Source organism: Carassius carassius, chromosome 41, assembly GCF_963082965.1.
Source record: "Carassius carassius chromosome 41, fCarCar2.1, whole genome shotgun sequence".
Taxonomy (NCBI): Eukaryota; Metazoa; Chordata; class Actinopteri; order Cypriniformes; family Cyprinidae; genus Carassius; species Carassius carassius.
Genome location: NC_081795.1, coordinates 6,699,614 through 6,722,219, shown reverse-complemented (window position 1 = coordinate 6,722,219; position 22,606 = coordinate 6,699,614). Strand labels below are relative to the sequence as shown.

General features: G+C 38.1%; 1 protein-coding gene across 1 annotated transcript in view; it reads right to left on the bottom strand.

Moving 5' to 3' along the window:
- Positions 1-22,606, bottom strand: part of nbeab (neurobeachin b) — a 257,230-nt gene that overhangs the window by 175,101 nt on the left and 59,523 nt on the right. Inside the window, exons 6-13 of the mRNA XM_059534202.1 lie at positions 21,717-21,843; positions 19,158-19,277; positions 17,668-17,814; positions 11,117-11,314; positions 10,697-10,830; positions 9,889-9,997; positions 8,672-8,824; positions 6,418-6,586 (exon numbers count right to left, since the gene is read on the bottom strand). Of these exons, the coding sequence (XP_059390185.1) occupies positions 6,418-6,586; positions 8,672-8,824; positions 9,889-9,997; positions 10,697-10,830; positions 11,117-11,314; positions 17,668-17,814; positions 19,158-19,277; positions 21,717-21,843 (1,157 nt within the window). The remainder of the gene's footprint in view (positions 1-6,417; positions 6,587-8,671; positions 8,825-9,888; positions 9,998-10,696; positions 10,831-11,116; positions 11,315-17,667; positions 17,815-19,157; positions 19,278-21,716; positions 21,844-22,606) is intronic.

Genomic DNA, 22,606 nt, shown 5'->3' with positions numbered 1-22,606 from the left:
GGCCGGCACTCTAGTACGAGTTGCAGGTCTTAGCCTCAAGGTGCCACGAAGGAAACGAGAGATAAGAGGGTCACGACCCAGAGATGCACCACCCACTGGGGCGTGGAAAGCCGAAATGGCCGCCACGTAAACTTTTAAGGTGGATGGACATAGACCAGAAGTGAAGCGGTCTTGTAAAAACTCAAGAACTGAGCCAACAGAGCAGTGGACGGGGTCACACTGATGTTGGTAACACCAAGAAGAAAAAACATTCCATTTGAGTTTATAAAGTTTCCTTGTAGCTGGAGCTCTGGAGCTAAGAATGGTCTCCACAACCTCAGTTGAGAGACCACTCTCTATGAGTTGCGCCCCCTCAGAGGCCACACCCAAAGCTTCCAAATCTCTGGCCGGGGGTGAAATATAGTGCCCCCGGCCTGAGATAGAAAGTCTTTCCTGATCGGGATCTCCAAGGGAGGACCGTCGAGGAGATGAATCAGGTCCGCAAACTAGATTCGACTCGGCCAGTGTGGAGCTACGAGAAGTAGACTTACTCCGTCCTGGCGGACTCTCTCCAGAACTCCTGGGAGCAGAGCAACAGGGGGAAAGGCATACAGACGTAGCCTCGGCCACGTCTGTACCATAGCGTCCAACCCCAGGGGGGCTGGATGAGTAAGGGAGAACCATAGTGGACAGTGCGTCGTGTACTGAGACGCAAACAGATCCACTTCTGCTTGGCCATAAGATTCCCATATGAGCTCCACCACCTCGGGGTGAAGCCTCCATTCCCCTGACCTCAGCACCTGCCTCGACAGGGTGTCTGCTCCAATATTCTGAGTCCCTGGTATATACATTGCCCTCAGAGAGCGTAATTTCCCCAGGGACCACAGGAGGATCTGGTGCGCTAATTTGCAGAGTGGGCGCGAGCGCAGACCCCCCTGACGGTTGATGTAAGAGACCACCGATGTATTGTCTGTGCGGACCAGCACATGATGGTCCCTCAGGTCTGGCAGGAAGTGCCTCAAAGCTTTGAAGACCGCCATCATCTCCAGGCAGTTGATGTGCCAAGAGTGATGATGGCTTTCCCACAGACCCTGAGCTGAGTGGCCTTCCATTACCGCTCCCCAGCCGGTAAGGGAAGCATCTGTCGAGATGGTAACCCGATGACAAAGAGCTCCCCTGCAGCCTGAGCGGGGCCAGAGCTGCATCTACGCATTTCGTGAATGTGCGGGGTGAGAGAGCTAGACCGAAGGGAAGTACCCGATACTGGTATTCTTTCCCCCCGAAGGAAAACCTTAGGAACTTCCTGTGCTGAGGGAGGATGGAGATATGGAAGTACGCATCTTTTAGGTCTATCGTGACGAACCAGTCCTCGGATCTGATTTGAGTCACGATCTCTTTGAGTGTCAGCATCTTGAATTTTAATTTCTGAACTGTACGATTCAACAGACGAAGATCTAAAATGGGGCGCAGCCCTCCATCCTTTTTTGGAACAATGAAATAACGGCTGTAAAAACCCGATGCCCTGTCGGGAGGATACACCTGCTCTATAGCATTTTTCGCTAAAAGAGATTTCACTTCTTGCTCCATGACCAGAGCCTGCTCGGGATGCACTACTGTGAGCAACACCCCGTTGTAGCGAGGGGGACGAGAACCGAACTGGATTCTGTAACCCTTCTCTACTATCTGCAGGACCCATTGAGATATATTCGGCAGACTTCTCCATTCTGTCAGACACTCTACTAAGGGAACCAGCCTCTCGAGGCTGGCATCTGGTGTAATTTGAACAGCTAGTGCGGGGACCTGAAGCCGAAACACAGGAACCACCCAAGCTAACTGCTCTTGAACCCCCCTCAGAGGGAGCGAGCCCGACGCAGCGTCTGAGAGACACAGCGCCAGAGACCCGCTGGAGACCGCTGCGCCCCGAGGCACCAAGGGTGGCGGGGTTGGCAGGACGGCCCCGTGAGAGCACCGAGACCGGACGGGCACCGTATACTGAGGTGTACACCGCACCGTCTCGATTGGGGCTGCCCTCACAGGTCTGACCCATTTGGCGTCAGGACCTTTTCTTCTGAGCCGAAGCTTTCTTAGCGAGAAGAACGGTCCTCAGATCCGGCTTCTGCTTAGATTGCTTTGGCTGTGAGTGCTGGCTCGGTCCCCGTGATTTTTGAGGAGGAGCGCGAGACGCAACACTCTCTTTTTGAAAAACACGATATGAGGAGCATGAAGGCTGGGGCTGCCTTGCACGCCCAGAAGCATCAGGATTAGATCGGCGAGGGAGAAAACTTTTAAAAACTTCAGATTGCTTTTTATTTACTTGAAATCTTTCAACCACTTCATTCACAGCATCACCAAACAGACCTTCATGAGAAATGGGAGCGTCTAAAAGAAAAGATCTATCCTTATCTTTAATATCTGAAAGATTAAGCCAAAGGTGTCTTTCTGTAGAAACCAAAGCAGCCATAGATCTACCAATAGCACGTGCTGTTTCTTTAGTCTCCCTGAGAGATAAATCCGTAGCCCGACGAAGTTCGCGAATTTCGTCACGGCTGACTCCCTCACTGTTATCTAACTCCCCCAGCAGCTCAGCCTGATAAGCCTTATGCAAAGCCATCGAGTGAAGGCAAGCTCCAGCCTGACCTGCTGCTGTGTAAGCTTTACCCACTAAATTAGATGTGATCCTTAAAGGCTTCGTGGGCAAAGTCGGGTTCTTAATAGATGACGCTGAACCAGGGGAAAGATAGCTCGCGAGCGTCTGTTCCGCCCGGGGCATCGCTTCATAACCATTTTCTTTCAGCCCTCTTATATCAGAATAAATGCGCACTTGAGGGCTGAAAAGACGTGATGAATATGGCTTATTCCACGATCTAGACAGCTCACTGTGAAGATTAGGGAAAAAAGGGAGACCCCGTGATGTAGGAGATGTTTTAAAAGACAGAAAACGCTCGTCTAATTTGCTTTTAGGACGAGCGCTCTGTTTATCAGATGGCCAAGATATATGTAACATATCTACAGCTCGTGTTAATACATCAACCAACTCCTCATATGCTGGGGAAAGAGATGGCGAATCCTCTTCCCCCCTGATTGTGTCACCTTCACTGCCCGTTACATCTAACTCCTCGGAGCTAGAGCAATGAAGCAATGAGCTCTCCCCCCGGGCGGAAGAAGCCGCGGGGCGGGCTTCCGACACCGGAGTTTGAGCTATGGATCTCCCAGGTAAGGGAGGAGAAAGAGCCCTCGGACCCGTCTCCAACCCCGCTGAGAGATCCACTTGCGAACCCCAGGAATGCATTCTCCGTTCTGCCTCGGCAGAAGCGGGTCCTGCACCCTGAGGAGCGCGAGGCTCGCCGCTCTTCTCATCAAAGAGTGACAAGCGGGAGCGGAGTATGCGAAGCAAAAGCTTCTCACAATGCGGGCAATCAGTCTCCTCGAAGGCTGATAACGCATGTTCCACTCCCAAACAAACTACACAAAGCTTGTGTGTATCCCCACCCGTTAAATAACGCGGGCAGGGAGAAGCACACGGTTTGAATAGTTGCTTCGCCATGATATATAAACTTTGAACAAGACAACAGTAAATATGACAGACAGGTTTGACACAGATCGCTTGCTGAGGCACAGAAAGCTGACACCGGTTGCTCCGGTTGGGGTTTTTATCAATTCCTGGTCGTGACGTCACTCCTGACGCTCACTCTCGCCATTGGACTAGTTGACATGGATGCTTCAGACGCACTCACGCAGAATGCGTTCCCAAAGCGTTATCGACGCATCGTCTCTCCCTCAATGGGGAATTCTGTTATTTTTTTAGCAAGAAATATATATTTAAAAAATAATAAAATAACCAACATGAATACATAATACAACCCGAATTCCGGAAAAGTTGGGACGTTTTTTAAATTTTAATAAAATGAAAACTAAAAGACTTTCAAATCACATGAGCCAATATTTTATTCACAATAGAACATAGACAACATAGCAAATGTTTAAACTGAGAAAGTTTACAATTTTATGCACAAAATGAGCTCATTTCAATTTTGATTTCTGCTACAGGTCTCAAAATAGTTGGGACGGGGCATGTTTACCATGGTGTAGCATCTCCTTTTCTTTTCAAAACAGTTTGAAGACGTCTGGGCATTGAGGCTATGAGTTGCTGGAGTTTTGCTGTTGGATTTTGGTCCCATTCTTGCCTTATATAGATTTCCAGCTGCTGAAGAGTTCGTGGTCGTCTTTGACGTATTTTTCGTTTAATGATGCGCCAAATGTTCTCTATAGGTGAAAGATCTGGACTGCAGGCAGGCCAGGTTAGCACCCGGACTCTTCTACGACGAAGCCATGCTGTTGTTATAGCTGCAGTATGTGGTTTTGCATTGTCCTGCTGAAATAAACAAGGCCTTCCCTGAAATAGACGTTGTTTGGAGGGAAGCATATGTTGCTCTAAAACCTTTATATACCTTTCAGCATTCACAGAGCCTTCCAAAACATGCAAGCTGCCCATACCGTATGCACTTATGCACCCCCATACCATCAGAGATGCTGGCTTTTGAACTGAACGCTGATAACATGCTGGAAGGTCTCCCTCCTCTTTAGCCCGGAGGACACGGCGTCCGTGATTTCCAACAAGAATGTCAAATTTGGACTCGTCTGACCATAAAACACTATTCCACTTTGAAATAGTCCATTTTAAATGAGCCTTGGCCCACAGGACACGACGGCGCTTCTGGACCATGTTCTCATATGGCTTCCTTTTTGCATGATAGAGCTTTAGTTGGCATCTGCTGATGGCACGGCGGATTGTGTTTACCGACAGTGGTTTCTGAAAGTATTCCTGGGCCCATTTAGTAATGTCATTGACACAATCATGCCGATGAGTGATGCAGTGTTGTCTGAGAGCCCGAAGACCATGGGCATCCAAAAAAGGTCTCCGGCCTTGTCCCTTACGCACAGAGATTTCTCCAGTTTCTCTGAATCTTTTGATAATGTTATGCACTGTAGATGATGAGATTTGCAAAGCCTTTGCAATTTGACGTTGAGGAACATTGTTTTTAAAGTTTTCCACAATTTTTTTACACAGTCTTTCACAGATTGGAGAGCCTCTGCCCATCTTTACTTCTGAGAGACTCTGCTTCTCTAAGACAAAGCTTTTATAGCTAATCATGTTACAGACCTGATATCAATTAACTTAATTAATCACTAGATGTTCTCCCAGCTGAATCTTTTCAAAACTGCTTGCTTTTTTAGCCATTTGTTGCCCCCGTGCCAACTTTTTTGAGACCTGTAGCAGGCATTAAATTTTAAATGAGCTAATTAAGTGGATAAAAGTGTAAACTTTCTCAGTTTAAACATTTGCTACGTTATCTATGTTCTATTGTGAATAAAATATTGGCTCATGTGATTTGAAATTCCTTTAGTTTTCATTTTATTAAAATGTTAAAAAACGTCCCAACTTTTCCGGAATTCGGGTTGTAATACAATGTATTAATATAATTCATATTAATATCATTATTATTAAGTATATCATACGAATGATATTGAATGGTTAACATGACTGCAGGTAATAGTAAGCATATGGAAGTTAAATATATGTTTGGCCATTTTTTTCTTGCAATAACTTTGGTCAAAGGGTACAAGTGTTTTTTAAAGAAAAATGATACAGAATTAAAATGAATGATTCAAATTAAAATTAAAATGTCACAATTTTCCAAAGTAACTTGTCATGCAATATGTGAGACACCGAAAAACATGTTAAAGGCTATTAAAATTAATTTAACAATAATTAATAAAAGTAATGTATTATTTTACATATTTAATAATCATACCTAATAGTTGTCACTCCAATTTTGTTCCTTTACTGCTTCAGAAAAGTAATTAACAGAATACCAAATTGTAATACATTATTAAATAGTGGCTATAAACTATAAAAATATGAAATAAAACATTCAATCTATATATACCTGTTTATATAATGTTTAGGTCTAAAAACATTAATTTGTTTATTATTGTTCATTGTATATTGTTTACATTAATTTAGATATAATTTATTAAGATTTATTTAGATTTATTTGCATGAAAGTCACAAGTTGCCAGAGTGTGTGTGTGTGTGTGTGTGCTCTTGTTTTTGTGACATATCAGGACACAACTCTGTATAATGACATGGGTATGACACAGGTATTACAAGGAGAGGGTGACTTATGAGGACATAACCCATGTCCCCATTTTTCAAAACGCTTATAAACCATACAGAATGAGGTTTTTTTTTTTTGAGAAAGTAAAAATGCTCAAAGTTTCCTTTGATGGTGAGGGTTAGGTGTAGGGTTGGTGTAGGGCCATAGAATATACATTTTTTACAGTATAAAAACCATTATAGATGTCCCCACTTTTCACAAAAACAAACGTGTGTGTGTGTCTGTGTGTGTGTGTGTGTGTGTGTGTGTGTGTACAGACCCAGGCCTTTGGGTGTGATGCCACTGATGTGGGCCGGATTCACAGCCCAGTAGTAATACTTCAGTATGTGCATGATCTGCAGCACAGTCCCCACTCGACGGATAGTGTTGTAGATGGTTGCTGTGCCAATGAACTCTGCTGAGAGGTACGTGTACAGTGAGAGCTGCACCTGAACAACAGCAACACACACACACACACACACACGGTTACAAAGGGTTACAGCTGCCTCAAATAAGAATACAAAACACTGATGATTACTTTTCATTGTCTTTCTGTTGTTTCTAAACTGCATCCCAAGATCCCTCATTACAATTCATTTCTTGTTGGATATCCATGGGAGCGACACCTCTGACACGGCTAGCTCTGCCGTAGAACAGCGGATATGGTTAATATTTTAGGGTGAAGCCGAAAGTCAGAAGGTGCTGTGGTTTGTTTGTGAGCAGCAGGTCAGGCCTGACTAGTGATGCGCTGCAGGAAAACCTTGGAGGACAAAACACGCTGATGACATAACTCATCCAATTACAGGCCACACATGCAGGCAGACTGGGCTCTCCAGTGAGGACAGGAAGGGATGATGGGAAGGAATGGAGGGAGGATCAAAAACATGATGCAAGTCCATGAACTCCTCTGGCCTGAGGAGAGAACACTGCTGCTGCTGCTTGTGCTGCTCAGTTCATTATCCTCGACTAGTCTCACACTCCCTCTCTCTCTCCCTCATTCTTTCTGTTCACTTCCTCTCTTTGCTTTTCATGTCTCTTCCTGTTTTTCTCCTACAATTTCCTCCTTCCTTCCATCCTTGCTTTTTTTGTATTCATTCATCTATCCATGTTTTCTTTTTTCTTGTTTTTTCTCCTTTACTTTTATCTTCTTCCCTTTTCTTTTGTCATTCTTTTCCCCTTTTCTACCTTCTGTCCTTCCTACCTTTTTTTCCTCACTTCTTTTCTTTCATTCTCTTTATTTTCCCTTTCTGTCTTCCCTCTATCATCCATGTACCCATTTTTCCTTTCTGCCTTTTTTATCCTTTTTCGTGCTTCCTTCAGCCTCCTTTGCTCTTTTCACCTTCTTTCTTTCTTTCTTTCTGTCTGTCTTTCATTCTTTCTTTCTTTATTTCCAATGCATTCATCTAGCTATTCAGTTTTAATATATATTTTTTTTTTTTCAATTTTCTTTTTCCTTCCCATCTTTTGTCATTCCTACTTTCTTTTTTTTTGTTCCTCGCATCTTTTTTCTTTCACTTTTTTCCCTTTCTATATTCTTCCACCATCCATATCCATTTTTCTTTCTGTCTGAATTTTGTCCCTTTTGGATGCTTCCTTTCCTCTTTCTTTCTTTCTTTCTTTCTTTCTTTCTGTCGTTCTTTCTTTCTTCATCTAGCTGTTGATTTTTCACCTTCTCTTAGCTTCATTTTATGTTTGCTTTTTTCTTTTATCTGTAAAGTTTTCAGATTTTTTTTTCTCCCCTTTCTTTTGTCAGTCTTTTTTTGTTCCATCATTCATCTATCCATTTTTCTCTTAGAGAAAACTCCCACCATCTCTCTCCTTTTGGACCAACGGTTTTTGTTTTGATGCCGTATGTGTTTTGGTCTCTCCATTATTTATTCCTGACAGTCAGCAGCCATGCAGAGCAACACTTATTAGCAGCACAGAGTCTGGCCTCTTTTAGGAATGCCTCATCCTCTCCTTCATGGGTCATAAAGGGTCGAATTTCAAAAAAAAAAAATTCAAAGCTTGAACGTCACTCTAAATCAACCAGCCATCTGTGACAATACTGCAAATGCTCACAAGACACTGAATTGTAAATCTTTTTAAAGAAAACTATCACTTTTCTTCAAGGCTGTGATTTTCTGGTGAATGAGGTAACAGACTGTGAAGTTGTCATTGTCAAAAAATCCTGATGAACAAGAAGCAGTTTAGCAGCAGTAAGCTATTTCAGTATAAAGCTTTCCTTGAGCTTGTGTCTGCTTTTTAGATGACACAACATGAAACTTATTAACCAAGAGAGATGGGTATCAAAGTCGATATAAAAATGAGAGATATAAAAACTTATTTTACTTCTACTTTATTTTCAAGTGAAAAAGATATTCAATGAGAATGCACTGAACAAAATGTTCTGTTTGATAATCAATAAACGTGACGTCGGACAAAAAAATCTTCAGACACAGCACATGTTGAGTTTAGTGTGTTCTGATCACTATCACTTCACTATCACTATTTCACTGATGTGAACCCTAAAGAAAAGACATGACCTAGCTCACCTTTGCGGGTATGTGAATCCAAATAGCTGCGTTGAACAGGATATGGTCACAGAGTTGCTTGAGGAGAGGCACACCGTGGCTAAGGCCGTTCAGGTATTTGGCGAAAGCGAGGAACTGCTCCACAACGGCCCGGGTGATGTGCATTCGAGATGCCTGAGAAACAATTATGAGATTTTTGTTTCCCAAACCAACCTCTAATTCTCAGTTTCCTTATAAAATACCAACCAACATCTAAAGCTTGAAGCCGTCACTTGACTTTGCAGCTAAACAAAGACTTTAACTTTTTTTATAGAGACTTTCTGTGTTGTTTATTCTCAGCTGGCACCTGAGGTCCAGACAGGTGCGTGGTGTGAGACAGGAGTGAGTAAAAGAGACACAAACAGATGGCTGGCTAAGTGTGAATGGGTCATGTAGCTCAGATTTACAGCTGCTGCTGTTAAATGACAGAGTGAGTCTTTTACTCAAAAGCCAACTTCAGATGAAGCCAAGGGTATATTGAGACTATGAAAAAAGGACAGCTATAAATAAGTAAAGATAGCGAGCAGAAAATAACATAATGACACTGGGTTAATTTGTATGTCATTGCAATAAAACCCATGGACAGGGAGGAATATAATAGCGCTGTATAACCAGCATTCACCATAGAAATGCTGAAGTGTGTGTTTGCCAACCATAATGCACCATTCCTAGCAATTGAATTTTATGCATGTTTTTTTTTTTTATTCAGCTCATGCTTACAAAAGCTTGAGTCAATCAAGGTCATGACAACTCCTTCAGAAAAGCACAAATATTAATACTCTTAAAGCCTTTTAAAGAAAGGAGCAAGTATTTGTGAAGTGAGGAAAAGCACAATTTGTCCATTACACATCAAAATCCCTTGGCGTTTTGCAGTTTTTAAGATGTTTAGTGTTAAAATACATTCTCTTATCCAAATTAATCCACAAGTATAAGACATTCATATAAGCTGAATTCCCAAAGAGTGTAAACAATGTGGTGCTTTAAACATTATTCTGTTTAATTGACTGGCCCAACATAATAGCTATGGCCCAACCAATGCTCCTGGCCATATAACTACCAATTTGTCTGAACAATGGTTGGGGAAAACCTATTTCTAAATTATTTTTGAAATTCCGTTTTAAAAAAAATTGCACACTTCAGCTTTAACCAATCTAAATGGAATGTTGGAATAAGAAAAACAAAGAAAACAGTGACATCACCTTTTCCAGCAGGTACCCAATTACCAGGAAACCCTTCCCACCAAGCATCTGCTCTTGCATTGCCACGGAGCTCTTGAGTAGCTCGAACAGGAAGGCCAGGAGTGTAGAACTGCACAGAAAACATCTCATTACACAAATATACTGGGTAAACAATGCAGATTCAAAATGAAAGACTTGCTGACCAAATATTGATGGAATGGATGGCAATAACATCCCACACTTGATATATTTCTTGGCTGATATTATTATTATTATTCCATTTATCAGCTTAAATTGGATATTTAATTGTGGATTCATTTATATTTAGATTACCTTTGTCGTCATCTAAACCAAACCTAAAGTTGATGTTTAAAAACACTTTTATTTAATAACACTTACATTTAATGTTTAACAAATCTCAAAATAAATATAAATTTTGATGCCTAATTTTAGTGTTTTATAAAAAAAAACAGTTTTGGGGTTGGTAAGATTATTTCATGTTTTTCAAACACTGAAGCATAACAAGGGTGCATTTATTAGATCAAAAACACACACATTTCTGTGAAACCAAAGCTGAATTTTTAGCTTTCATTCTAATATGCTATTTGATTAAACATTTCTTATTATTATCACGGTTGAGAACATATATGCTGCATAATATTTGTATATTTGTATTTTTTAATGTTTTATTTTGTATTTATTCCGGATTTAAGAGAAGGTTAATCAGCAAACAGTATTTATTTGAAATAAATGACTTCAATCAATTGAATGCATCCTTACTGAGTAAACATATTAATTTGATTCAAAAAGTGGAAATGATGATCCTTACCACACTGTGTTTTCCACTTGGCTTTCACTGTGCTGATGGAAATCCAGCTGTGCAAAGAGAGGAAACAGCACCTGGATACCACCAATGGAGTGAATGGCACTGTGAATGGAGTGTGTAACGATTGCCTTCACATCCTATAAAGAAAAAGAAGGAAAAAAATCAAATGAATTAGAAAGTAGTGGTGGATGCATTCAGTAATTTTTTGCCACTGTTAAAACTACTGACTCACATTAAGCACTGACTAATGTGTTCGTCCAAACAATTAACCCTGAATGGCAAACACTGACATTATCTTGTAATATTAGCTAAACAATGCAGCATCTAATTAACATTTAGTGACATGACAAACCATTATGTGGCTAATTTACTGTAGCACTAAGAAAGTAGAACGCAGTCTCAAAGCATTAAGCAGACATTTACCTGTAGCATTAGAGCATGAGGCGAATGCACGAATATGGACGGGTTTTCTCTGGGTGAGGACTCCAGGCAGAGCTGAGCATCTGTGGCTTTGGCGTTGTAAGTGAAGGAAATGCTGTTTGCCAACTTCCCATCATACAACACTTGCTTATGATGGTCAGCCAGGTGGATATCACTCTCTGATTTAAATTTAAAGGTGCTCTAGGGAGGTAAAGAGAGAAGTATAGACCAACACAGAAAGAAAATCTGGTCTAAATTTGACTCTAAAAGGTGCATAACACAAGTGAGACATGTCAAGTGAGACAAAGGTGAGATAATTCACCATATATGACAATGTACAGTATATTTAACATGTCTTAAAATAGTATCTATGTAAATCATATTGCTCTATGAGCTTATTAAAGGATTTACTATTCCTTGCATGTAAAGGAGAAGATACTTTTTATGCAGTGATTAAATCTTATCCAAAGTCGTGGGAGCATGATGAATAATAAATGAGCTTGGTGACATGAAATAATCATGAAGATGAAGTAGGGGCGATGTGGGAATCCCCCGGCTGAATTATCATTCATGAGATTGTTCGTGTGCTGTTGAAGCAAAGGCCTACGGCCCAACACCTGCAGCACACCCCAGGTGATGATGTCATCCAGATGTGACCTGCTCATGACGTGTGCTAACTTTGTAAATGTGCAGTAGGCAGACAATCATGACAAGGCATTTTTAGAAAATCACCTGTGTTTTTATCAGCAGACATGCATTTAATAACAATAATTGCATGAGCAAAAGCATTGCTTACAGTTTGTCATGCAACCAGGTGTAAGAATTACAGAACCTCAGACACTCTGATCTTCTGAGACATACAATAGACACACAGTGACAGATATCTCTTCCCACATCACACTGAGAGAAAATACGGGAAAAAAACTCTCACATATACACTGGTTCCTCCTCATCCCCTTCAACAGTTCTTCTGATGTGGGTGATGTCCCAATAAAAATCTTTGATAACCATTTGTTTCCATCCCCAAATCTAGGTGTTTGACCTTTTGGGTTATGAGACCCTAACTACCAAAAGGTCTTTTATGTTTTTACAACTCACTTGAAGATTTCTTTGATCTGGTCTGGGTATGTAAGTGAATTGGCAAAACATTGCTGGGCCTTCTGTAGCTGGAATGAGCTCATGGTATGAAGTGTGTTCACACACTCCATACTATGTATTTTTCCAAAAGTCAGATATGCATCTTACTCTAAGATTCATCTCAGATGTTTTGTATTGAGTTGATATATCTGAATGGCTGTGTAATTGGAATAATACATATTTACCTGACCGATGATAAATTGTTACATTTGATTTATTTTGACGTACTCTGAAATTATTTTCTCAAGTAGATTATGTGAAGGCGTATGTTTCTGCAAATCTGCGTCCAGTGTTAGTACATACTAAATCTCAGGTTAGATGGAGCATGGAGCATATCAGGTGAGATTCTAGATTTCTGACTAACCGCTTGACTTTAGTTAAGTTGTACTCCGTTGCATTAACTATGGGGGACTAGTCATAGTACTGGTCATAACCGCTGGTTATTGTCTCAGCTTTAATTAAGTTGTACATGGTTATATTAACTATCGGGGGCTAGACAAATAGTACTAGCATAACCGCTGACTATTGTTTTGAGCTTTAACTAAGTTGTACATGGGTAAATGTAGGGGACTAAACAGAAATACTATTTAAAGAATGGAAAGCATGTGCGACCTATTAAATAGTATTAGTCATAACCTCTGACCGATGAGCAGACTTTTTTGTGATCATGTGGCACACGTAGAACGGCTGACGTGAGGCACCCTGTGCTACATAGATTCATAATTAACAAGTAAGTATAAAGTAAAGAGTCAACTAGAATAATCAAATGTCAGAATAATAATAGTAATAATTAGAGACAGACAAGAGTTAGATTTGAGTTTAACCTAAATTTACACTTAAAGTGTAAAATTTCTCAATTTAAACATTTGCTATGTTATCTATGTTCTATTGTGAATAAAATATTGGCTCATGTGATTTGAAATTCCTTTAGTTTTCATTTTATTAAAATTTAAAAAACGTCCCAACTTTTCCGGAATTCGGGTTGTACATTAAAACATGGACTATGTTCAAAATTGAAATCATTTTAATATGCTGATTTGTAACATTTCTTATTATTTTCATTGTTGAAAATATTTTTTGTGACATTATTTTCATTGTTGAAAATTAAATATTTTACTACATATTTTTGTAATTATGCACTACTCTTCAATCTATAATATGAAATAACATAAAAAAAATTTTTTTTAACAAAATGTATATTTTTATTCAGCAAGGATACATTAGATTGGTTAAAATTGACAGTTAAGACTGTAATAATAATATAAAAGATTTATCTTTCCTATAAATGCCGTTCTTTTATATTTTCCAATACTGGAAAAAATGTGTGCATAGTGTGGAATAAATCATCTCTTTCTTGCTATATTTGTATAAAACAACAATAAATACTTCAAATAGTTCCGCACCACATTTTTGTTGTCATATGATTTATTTCAATCAATTCATTCATTATTTCCGTTAATGTCATCTGAGCTTCTTGACATTTTTAATCAAATTTGATGTAAAACTGCCGTAAATGTTATGTAAAATTAGGTTATACTTTATTTTAAGGTGTCCTTGTTCCAGTGTAATTAAACGTTTAAGTACGGAGTAATATTAATGAATTACTGTACATGTACTTATTATATGATTAGGGCCTGGCTTAGGGTTACTTGCATGTAATTATGCATTGTTAATTGTTATTATAATAGTAAGTACAAGTAACGTGTAACAAGAACACCTTAAAATAAAGTGTTACCTAAAATTACCATAAACTCAAACAAAGATTAAAAAACAACTACTGATTTTATTTCCAATTCTGAACAGACATAAACCTCTGCATTCAGAAACGACCTGGCTCTTTATATTCATATTTCATTATCCATGTACTAACTGTGAAACAGTGTCTGTTTAAAGATGTAGGAGGGTGTTTGTAATTAACTTGTTGTCGTTAGATTATTGCCATGTGGATACAGTTTTCAAGGCAATAAACTTGATTTTTAAAAAATTCTCTTTTTTTTCAAAATATGTGAGCAAATGAAATATAGCATTATATACAAATAAAAAGTATATCTATTTAGCTGTTGGTTAGCTTTACTGTTACCTTTATTCTTTTGAAAATGGAGAATAGAAAGAGAAAAAAGAAACACATATCAGATTTGCTGGTCTGTATGCTTATTTTGACCTGAAAAGATCCATGTTGTTTACTCTACTTGCTGAATAGAGATAGGCTAAATGTCACCTGTTGCTGGTCAGGTTGATGCTGCAAACATATGATACAGCACAAATCAAATCTCAAAATCCTCTAGACGGACTGGAAAATAAATAGATAATAGATGCTGACAGTTTTGCAAAAAAAAGCTGAAAGCACAGCATGAGAAGAAAATAAACCTGACAGAATGTCGGCGTAACGTCTGAAACACTTTTGTCAGAAACTGATGTAATGCTCACATGTTTTCTCATAGTGAGACTTTGCAGTAGCAATAGTGCATCTGTCTTCCCTGACAAAAGGGAGAAAGACAAAGAAAGGGACTAGTACTGCTTCAATCCAATTAGGGTTGGGCGATGTCTACAAATTTGGCATCGGACGATATCTACAATGAAACATCGCAATGGACGATGACATCAGCAGAGGAGAGGGTGGGGGTGGAGTTAGGGGCTGTGCCCAAAGCGTGAATCTATAACTGATTAGCACATGTATAGAAAATAATGAGAGAAGCAAATGCAGGTCTACACAGAAATCAAACGATAAAGATGATCAGAAGACAACAAGATGCTGTTCAATGCAAAGTTGTGGAAAAACACAGTCTTTGCACAACCTTCCATCAGATCCCAACATCGGGAAAGAGTGGATGAACTTTATTTTTAATGATGATCCAGACCGTGTCAGTAGGAACTTGGTCTTTTGTTCACTTCATTTCACCATGAATTCGTTTACAAACAAGGCACAATTCTACGCAGAATTTTCAGCAATACTGAAACTAAAGGACGATGCTGTGCCAGATTTATTGGATCTGACTAACGTCGCACCACACAAGTGTGAGTAACTGTTTTTATTAGGTGATCACTATTGTTTTGTCTGTTATTACAGGTAGTTTGATATGTACTAAGTATTTACGCTTTTTTATTTTACCTAAATCACAGCAGTGTCCATCTATGTCCATCAAACTACAATCTGCCATGCTTATTCAAACATAGTGTTCAGATGAGGGGAGGTTAGAACATAGCCTATTATACTTCTAAATTATGATGTATACTGATGTACAAATTTTGATTATATGTGGACCTCAGAGAAAAGTAAAAAATAATTTAAAAAAAGGAAGTGCATGACCCCTTCAATTTTATTTTAAAAAGTATTATGGTTTCCACATGAGCTCCAAATCAGTATATTTGGAAAATTTCTGAAGGATCAAGTAACACTGAAAACTGCTAATCTGAGACTAAGTTAATTCGAGACCACAAGTCTGATTGGGGGTCAGTGCTTTTATGCAGCTGCAACATAAGACTGCCTTTTCTGGTGAGTTACTAATCAAGTCATCCTTAGATCAGTCACATTAATCACAGAAGACCATGCGTGTACGGGCAGTTACTCTGCTAAAATGCTAAGAAAAGCCAACAAACTACAGCCAACAGAACAAATAATGGTGTAAATCAATGTTGAGGGCAGGAAACAGAAGTCATTAAATACAAGGGTAGAAAACTAGGGGGGGGGGGGTTATTTCAACTATCATGACTTGAGAACAACAAAAACAACCCAACGCAAAGCAAAGCAAAGATAAACACAAACAAAACAAAAAATGAAGCAAAGCAACAAACAAAACGACAAAAAAAAAATACGAAAGAAAGAAAGGCAAAGCAAAACAAAAGAACAGAAAAAAATCTATTAAAGATTTATTTCTACTAACACGACTTGAGAGCAACAAAACAAACCCAACGGAAAGTAAAGAAAAACACAAAGCAAAACAAAAATGAAGTAAAGCAAAAAAGCAAAACATAAGCAAAGCAAAACAAAACAGGGGGTAAAATATTTACGATTTATTTGTAACTAACATGACTTGAGAACACATCAACCAAGCCAAAACAAAGGAAAACAAAACAATGACTGAATTCAGCATATCATATGGAATGTGTGTTAATCTACATTCATGTTTTCTTTTACTACATTAAATGTACTTGCACGAGCAGGCTCTAATAAAAAAATATTTTTGCATCTTCCTTCTGTTACTCGATCCACAAACACCATTTTTAAGGAAACAGTAATGCTTATAGTGAATCCATCACAATTAAAACCCCATTTTATTGCATTTTCATCAAATAGGGGCCAGGTCCTGTGGTATAGCCCTGCTACATAAACTCTGAAGGCCTCTGCCCTATTACTAGACAGGGTAGATCAGCCCGAAGCCGAAGAGCTGACAGGGAGCCTGATAGCTGGCACTCCACTGAAAGATACAACCTCTTTTCAGATTTCGAGAGGCTTCATTCACAGGTTCATCTGAGGTGGGTAATTGCTTTCTCCCTGAAGCAGACAGCTCATTATTTCTGGCAACCAGCCTGCCACGACGAAGTGAGGGGCAGCGTGAACCAGAGGTCTAGAAATGCAAATAATAAGGGAAATGACCAGCCCAAACTGATTAGAGAACACCCAGTGCAAATGTCTACTTGGTAGTTTAAAACACAAAAGGTAAAAATAAGCAAAGTTATTAGCTTTCTTGTCCCTGTAGATTACACAGCCCATAACTAAAACACTACTGTAATGATGCAAAGACAATAGAGATGGTGAATTTGAAATTAAATTAGCAAAAGCTCATCATTCATAAACAATGGCTTTGAGCCCATGTCAATTTTGGGATACATATGCTATCCGTTCCATGCATGTGGTTTATTGTTTTAGATAATGAGTCACTAATCAAAGCCTGGTACTTCAGCGAAAATTAGACTTTGCACAATGAGACTGAAAAACTGCTGCGAGTCCTAATTACTAATATGACAGAGCTTCATATTTAATAAGGATACAGCCTTGAAAAAAAACACAAATCACAGTAACCTGCACTGTTTACCCCATGGACACAATGAAATGCTAAATCACCTCAAAAGCACCTTGAGAATTAGCGCCAAAAGGTCAGAAACATGAAAGGGAAAGAAAGACTATAAACTTAGACTTCATTAAGAAGCAAAACTTAGAAACTTTGGACAACAAAGAGCTTTCACACCTCATTTTATTTTTTACTGCTGGAATATCCAGTTTTGTTACATGGTAACCAAACAATAATAACCAGTTGAGATTCCAAAATGTGGTTATTTTCTTCAGCATGGTGAAATCATGTTTGAATGCACATTAATCAATAACCAAATGTCAGTGACAAAGGAATAACATCTCTTGGAGATCAATGGTGACTGCGAAGCATTGTTGTGTAACGCACTTTGGCAAATCTGATACATACCTTGTAACCTGGGCCTAGTTGATGGATGGCGAATATCTGAGCAGGGTTTAACACTTCACTGAACACATAGATGGCTCCAAGCTGTCCACAGAACACTCGGTTAGCGTCTGCTGTCTCAGATGAGCCGAGGAAACATTTGTCATAACTCTGTGATAAGTACATGAACAAAACAGCTTGGAGTTTTCCGTAGCAATCTCTCAAAATGAATAGTAAAGGAAAAAAAATTGAGCGCTGGTGTGGAAATATAGTGGACGTCAGTATGCAAACGTCATACTAAGCAAGTATGAGTTCACAGCGTAATTGAGATGTAGCATTGCAGATATGTTATTCAGTGCTGAAACCTGCCTATTAGTTTAATCAAAATCGGCACCCAGGAGATCTGAGGTTATGCACTGCTGGTCCAACCTTTTAATTATCTTACATTGCTTTCAATGAGGTACAGCAAAACAGAGGCAAAGGTCTGTGAATTTTAATCAAATGTTTTAGCCCTCTGATAATATCTCATATAAGGTTTGATCTGGCAAAAAAAACAGGTCTGTATTTCACAGACAACTTCAGAGTTTCTACATTAGAGTGTTAAAAGTTATTAATCAGAATTTTTGTTGTGTGTATTCCAAACATAAAACAATTAAATTTTGTTATATATTTTTTTACTCTGGGTAGATTACTTACACATTGTAGTTGATTGCTGATTCCTATTTACAATTAAAATTATAGTTGACATCGTAAAATCATAAAAACTTTTCGAACCCAGGTCTCTCACACCAAAGGCATGTGTCTTATCCACTGTGCCAAAACCACACCTTAACTTCTTAAAACTGAAAACTGCAGTGTGGCCTCTCAAAATTCTGTGTAATTATAACCAACTTACTAGTAATCGGTCTCTGTGTGAATATTCACAAAACTGGAAGAGTTTCTGAATGTATATATGTTATTTTAGAAAGGTACATTTAAAATATGAAAAAAGAATTAGGGAGAATCAATAAATTATGAACATATTGTATGAATAATATGTAATTAATATGTAATATCCTGTAATTAATAAAAGTCACTGTATTCTGATTATAAGTATTTTAAAAGGTAATATAATCTAAGTACTTAATATTTGGAATCTGATTAAATAATCAAGATGACATGAAATCAGTTACCAACCAGCATGTACATACAGTATATAGGGAGGGAGAGATAGACAATCAATATATATATATATATATATATATTTTATGGATGTAGTTATTCATACTTAAACATATATAAAGGCATATCTACAATATACATAAAAAAACCCTACTGATTAAGAAAATGTTTTTTTTACATGATAGGCTTGATGTGCTGGCAGAAATAAACGTAATTTATATATTCTGAAACTGTGATAAATCAATACATCTTTCATAACTAAATTTCACACTGTGCACACAGTGGTGATGATAACACTCTGAGACAACATCCGGCAGCTACAGACTGAGAGAGCGATAGCAAAGTGGTCTTACATCATTGGTGTTGACGTGCCAAGCCATGTCACCATAGGAGACAAGCTGTCCGTTTACGTAGCAGCGAATCTCACTGTTTCTCCAGCGGTTGTAGATGTGAACGATGCTTATCATGTACCACTAGAGGAGGAAAAAAGTTATTACATTGTGATTTTGTCATCATCATAAAAAAAAAAAACTATTTAATTTCATTTTATTCTCTTGCACAATCAATGATTTATCAGTGCTTGTTATTCTAAAGAAAATAGATACACTGTCAAGTTACATTAATACATCATAAAAATTATATAAAAGACTGATAATATAACAGTAAATGAATTAAATGCAAATTCCAATAATACTTGTTGAAAATAGGCTCATTTTCCAACTCCCCTAGAGTTAAACAGTTGAGTTTTACCATTTGAAATCCATTCAGCCAATTTCTGGTTCTGGTGGAAGCACTTTTAGCTTAGCTTAGCATAAATCATTGAATCTGATTAGACCGTTAGCATCTCATTCAAAAATGACCAAAGAGTTTCTATAATTTTCCTATTTAAAACTTGACTCTTCTGAAGTTACATCGTGTATCGTGTATTTTCAGGCGCTGCGTAATATCACTATATTTTCTGTCGGTCTTAGTACACGATGTAACTACAGAAGAGTCAAGTTTTAAATAGGAAAAATAAAAATGAAAACTCTTTGGTGTTTTTGAGGGAGTCGCTAATGGTCTAATCAGATTCAATGATCTATGCTAAGCTAAGTTAAAAGTGCTACCGCCAGACACGGAGATCGGCTGAATGGACTCAAAAATGGTGAAACTCAACTGTTTAACTCTAGGGGAGTTGGAAAACGAGCTTATTTAAAAAAAAAAAAAAAAAAAGTAGAGTGTACCTTTAACGAGTAAATGATACAATAGTATATGAAATCAGGAAGTTCATGAAAAAATACAGATTTCCATTTTTTTTTTTTTTTTAAATAGCGATTTTATTTTCTTTCCTGGCACTGGAAGCATGCATTTCAACCCAAAACCATTTTCATGGGCAGCCAGGAGAAGGTCTAATGTAGTTAAATTTGCATTTAGATATAAATAATACATCAGATCTTGAGTGAGAAGAGAAGAGAGGAGAGGAGTGGAAGCAGACAGAGGCAGAGAGGAAATGAAAGTAGTGAGGAAGTAAAGGCAGGTTACTTAGCAGGAGACAAGGGTCATTACAGATTTCATTTCTGTCAATGCACCACATGACATGTCACAATATGGTGCAGTGTTTCAAACACACTCTGAAGCTAACATCATTCAGGACAAAAAGCATGCTGCTTGTTGTATATTTTTAAAGCAACGCAATATGCAACAGAGCTGTTTTTAATCATTTTCTCTTTCATACTAGTTCATTTTTAAAACAACATGAAAAACATATCCATTTAGCTGTTCTGACAAACACATACATATATACATGAACTATGATATTTCTCTATTGCCATTTGTTGTTGTTTTTTAATCCTCAAAACAAAACCACATTAAAAATCTAATAGAGTTGCTATAAAGCCTGTTACCGCTCATATTAAGTCACTAAATCAAAATTTCAAAGCTGTAATTAGGAAGAAGAAAAGCCCTATAAAAACATAAATAAATAAAAAAATAAATAAAAACCCTAGAGAAGTCTAAAGTAAAAATTAAACAGTTCATTTACAGTTAATGCGAATGAAAATATGATTAATTCAAAGAAATTTGGCTTCTCGAACTCTGATAAAACAATGAAATGTTGTTTTAATCATTAGTTGGATCACAAGAAGTCTGAATCACATCACTTATAATATTTACACTAAACACTTACATGTACATTATTCGATTAAACACATGAAAATGAAAACATAAAAATTTTATTTCTGTAAACAGTCTCCCACTAAAGTGCTCATCCCATTTATTTTTTTGTTATAACGAATTATTTATAAATTTTATCAATTATTTATCATTATTTTTATTTACATTGTTTATTATGAAGTTTTTAATTCATTTTATTTTATTTTGCATTTAAATAACATCTTATGTTGCACATCAACTCAAAGTTTCACACAATATGCAAATTTGCCCCCACGAATGTGCAATTAACCTATAAGATTTCATTTTGGGAAAGACTTTCACGACCTTGGCAGACCCATTGTTTTAAAGCTCAACAGAGCAACTTTGAGTAATTAACATTTATAAAGATTACATCAGCTAAAAGCATTCAATTTTGAGTAAAAAACAAGGAAATCATTTATTAGACAGATGTTTCAAAACTGCAGCAGCTGTGCAGTGATTTCCAAGAGACTTCCCTTCGATTCAACAAAACAAAAGCAAATATAGAAAAGACCTTAGTTATCCCATTTCTTGGGGTTTAGTAACAGCTTATAAACATATTTAGCCCAGTTAACTGGATCGTGCATTTTCCAGCACAGCCTTGTGATTTTCACTGAGCATCACAGCAAGAAAATCCACAAGTGCATCCACTCAATTTTTCCTCCATCACAGCAACATCAGTAGATTACTACAAATGCTAGTAGGGGAGAGAGAGAGAATCAAAGCTGGAAATGAAAGCCTACCTTGCGGGGCTGAAAGTCATATTTCACGCAGTGCTGGAAACCCTTTCCTTTCGACTTCAATGATGTCACAATCAAGCAGTTCCCAACAAAATGTGCCGAGTAGCCGATGCCTTTGCTTGTACGGAAACTGAAATTGGAAAATCGAAAAATACATACAATATACAGCAATTCACTTTAAACACTTTAAACTAGCTTACAGTTGGTTTGATGGGTTTTTGTCCTTGTCCCAGGATGGTTTTTGGACACTTTGGCTGGTCAGACTGGAAGAAGCATCTAAGCTGGTCTACAAGCCAGCATAAAAATCTTTTTTTTTTTTTACTTATACCCATCCAACAGACTAGTTTGCCCAGACCCGAAAACCTGAAAACCAGCTTAGGCTGGTCTACAATATTTTTAGCACAGAATGTAGGTTTCTTGATATGCATTAACTAGTTTTCTGGTTCAAAACAAACAGAGAGGAGCGAGTAAAGATATCTTACTGTATGTTACTGAATCTGTGTCATGGAAAGATTGAACTCTGAGTTTGTGTGAGCGGTCCTGCACTTGGCAGCTCCGGCTACAGATCTGGCAGCAAAACAGCAAGGACCCAGCGCCCGCTTTCAAATGCTAGCTAGCGTTATTAGCATGGCAGCCTTCAACAACGCTGTTTTGTAACCTCCTCACAAAGTCTGGGGCAGTTTCTCAATGCCTGGATTTACATAATGTATGGAGGAACTGAACTCAATACTGTGAACTTAAGAAAGGTTTTTTTTTTTTTTTTTTTTTTTTTAGTGGATGTTCAAAAATGGACGTTGTCCTTCTTTCTCAAAACACACTCACTCCTTCTCCCTCTAGGAACATTTTCCCTCGCTCCTGGAATCCTGGCCAATAAACACACGTCTGTACTACTG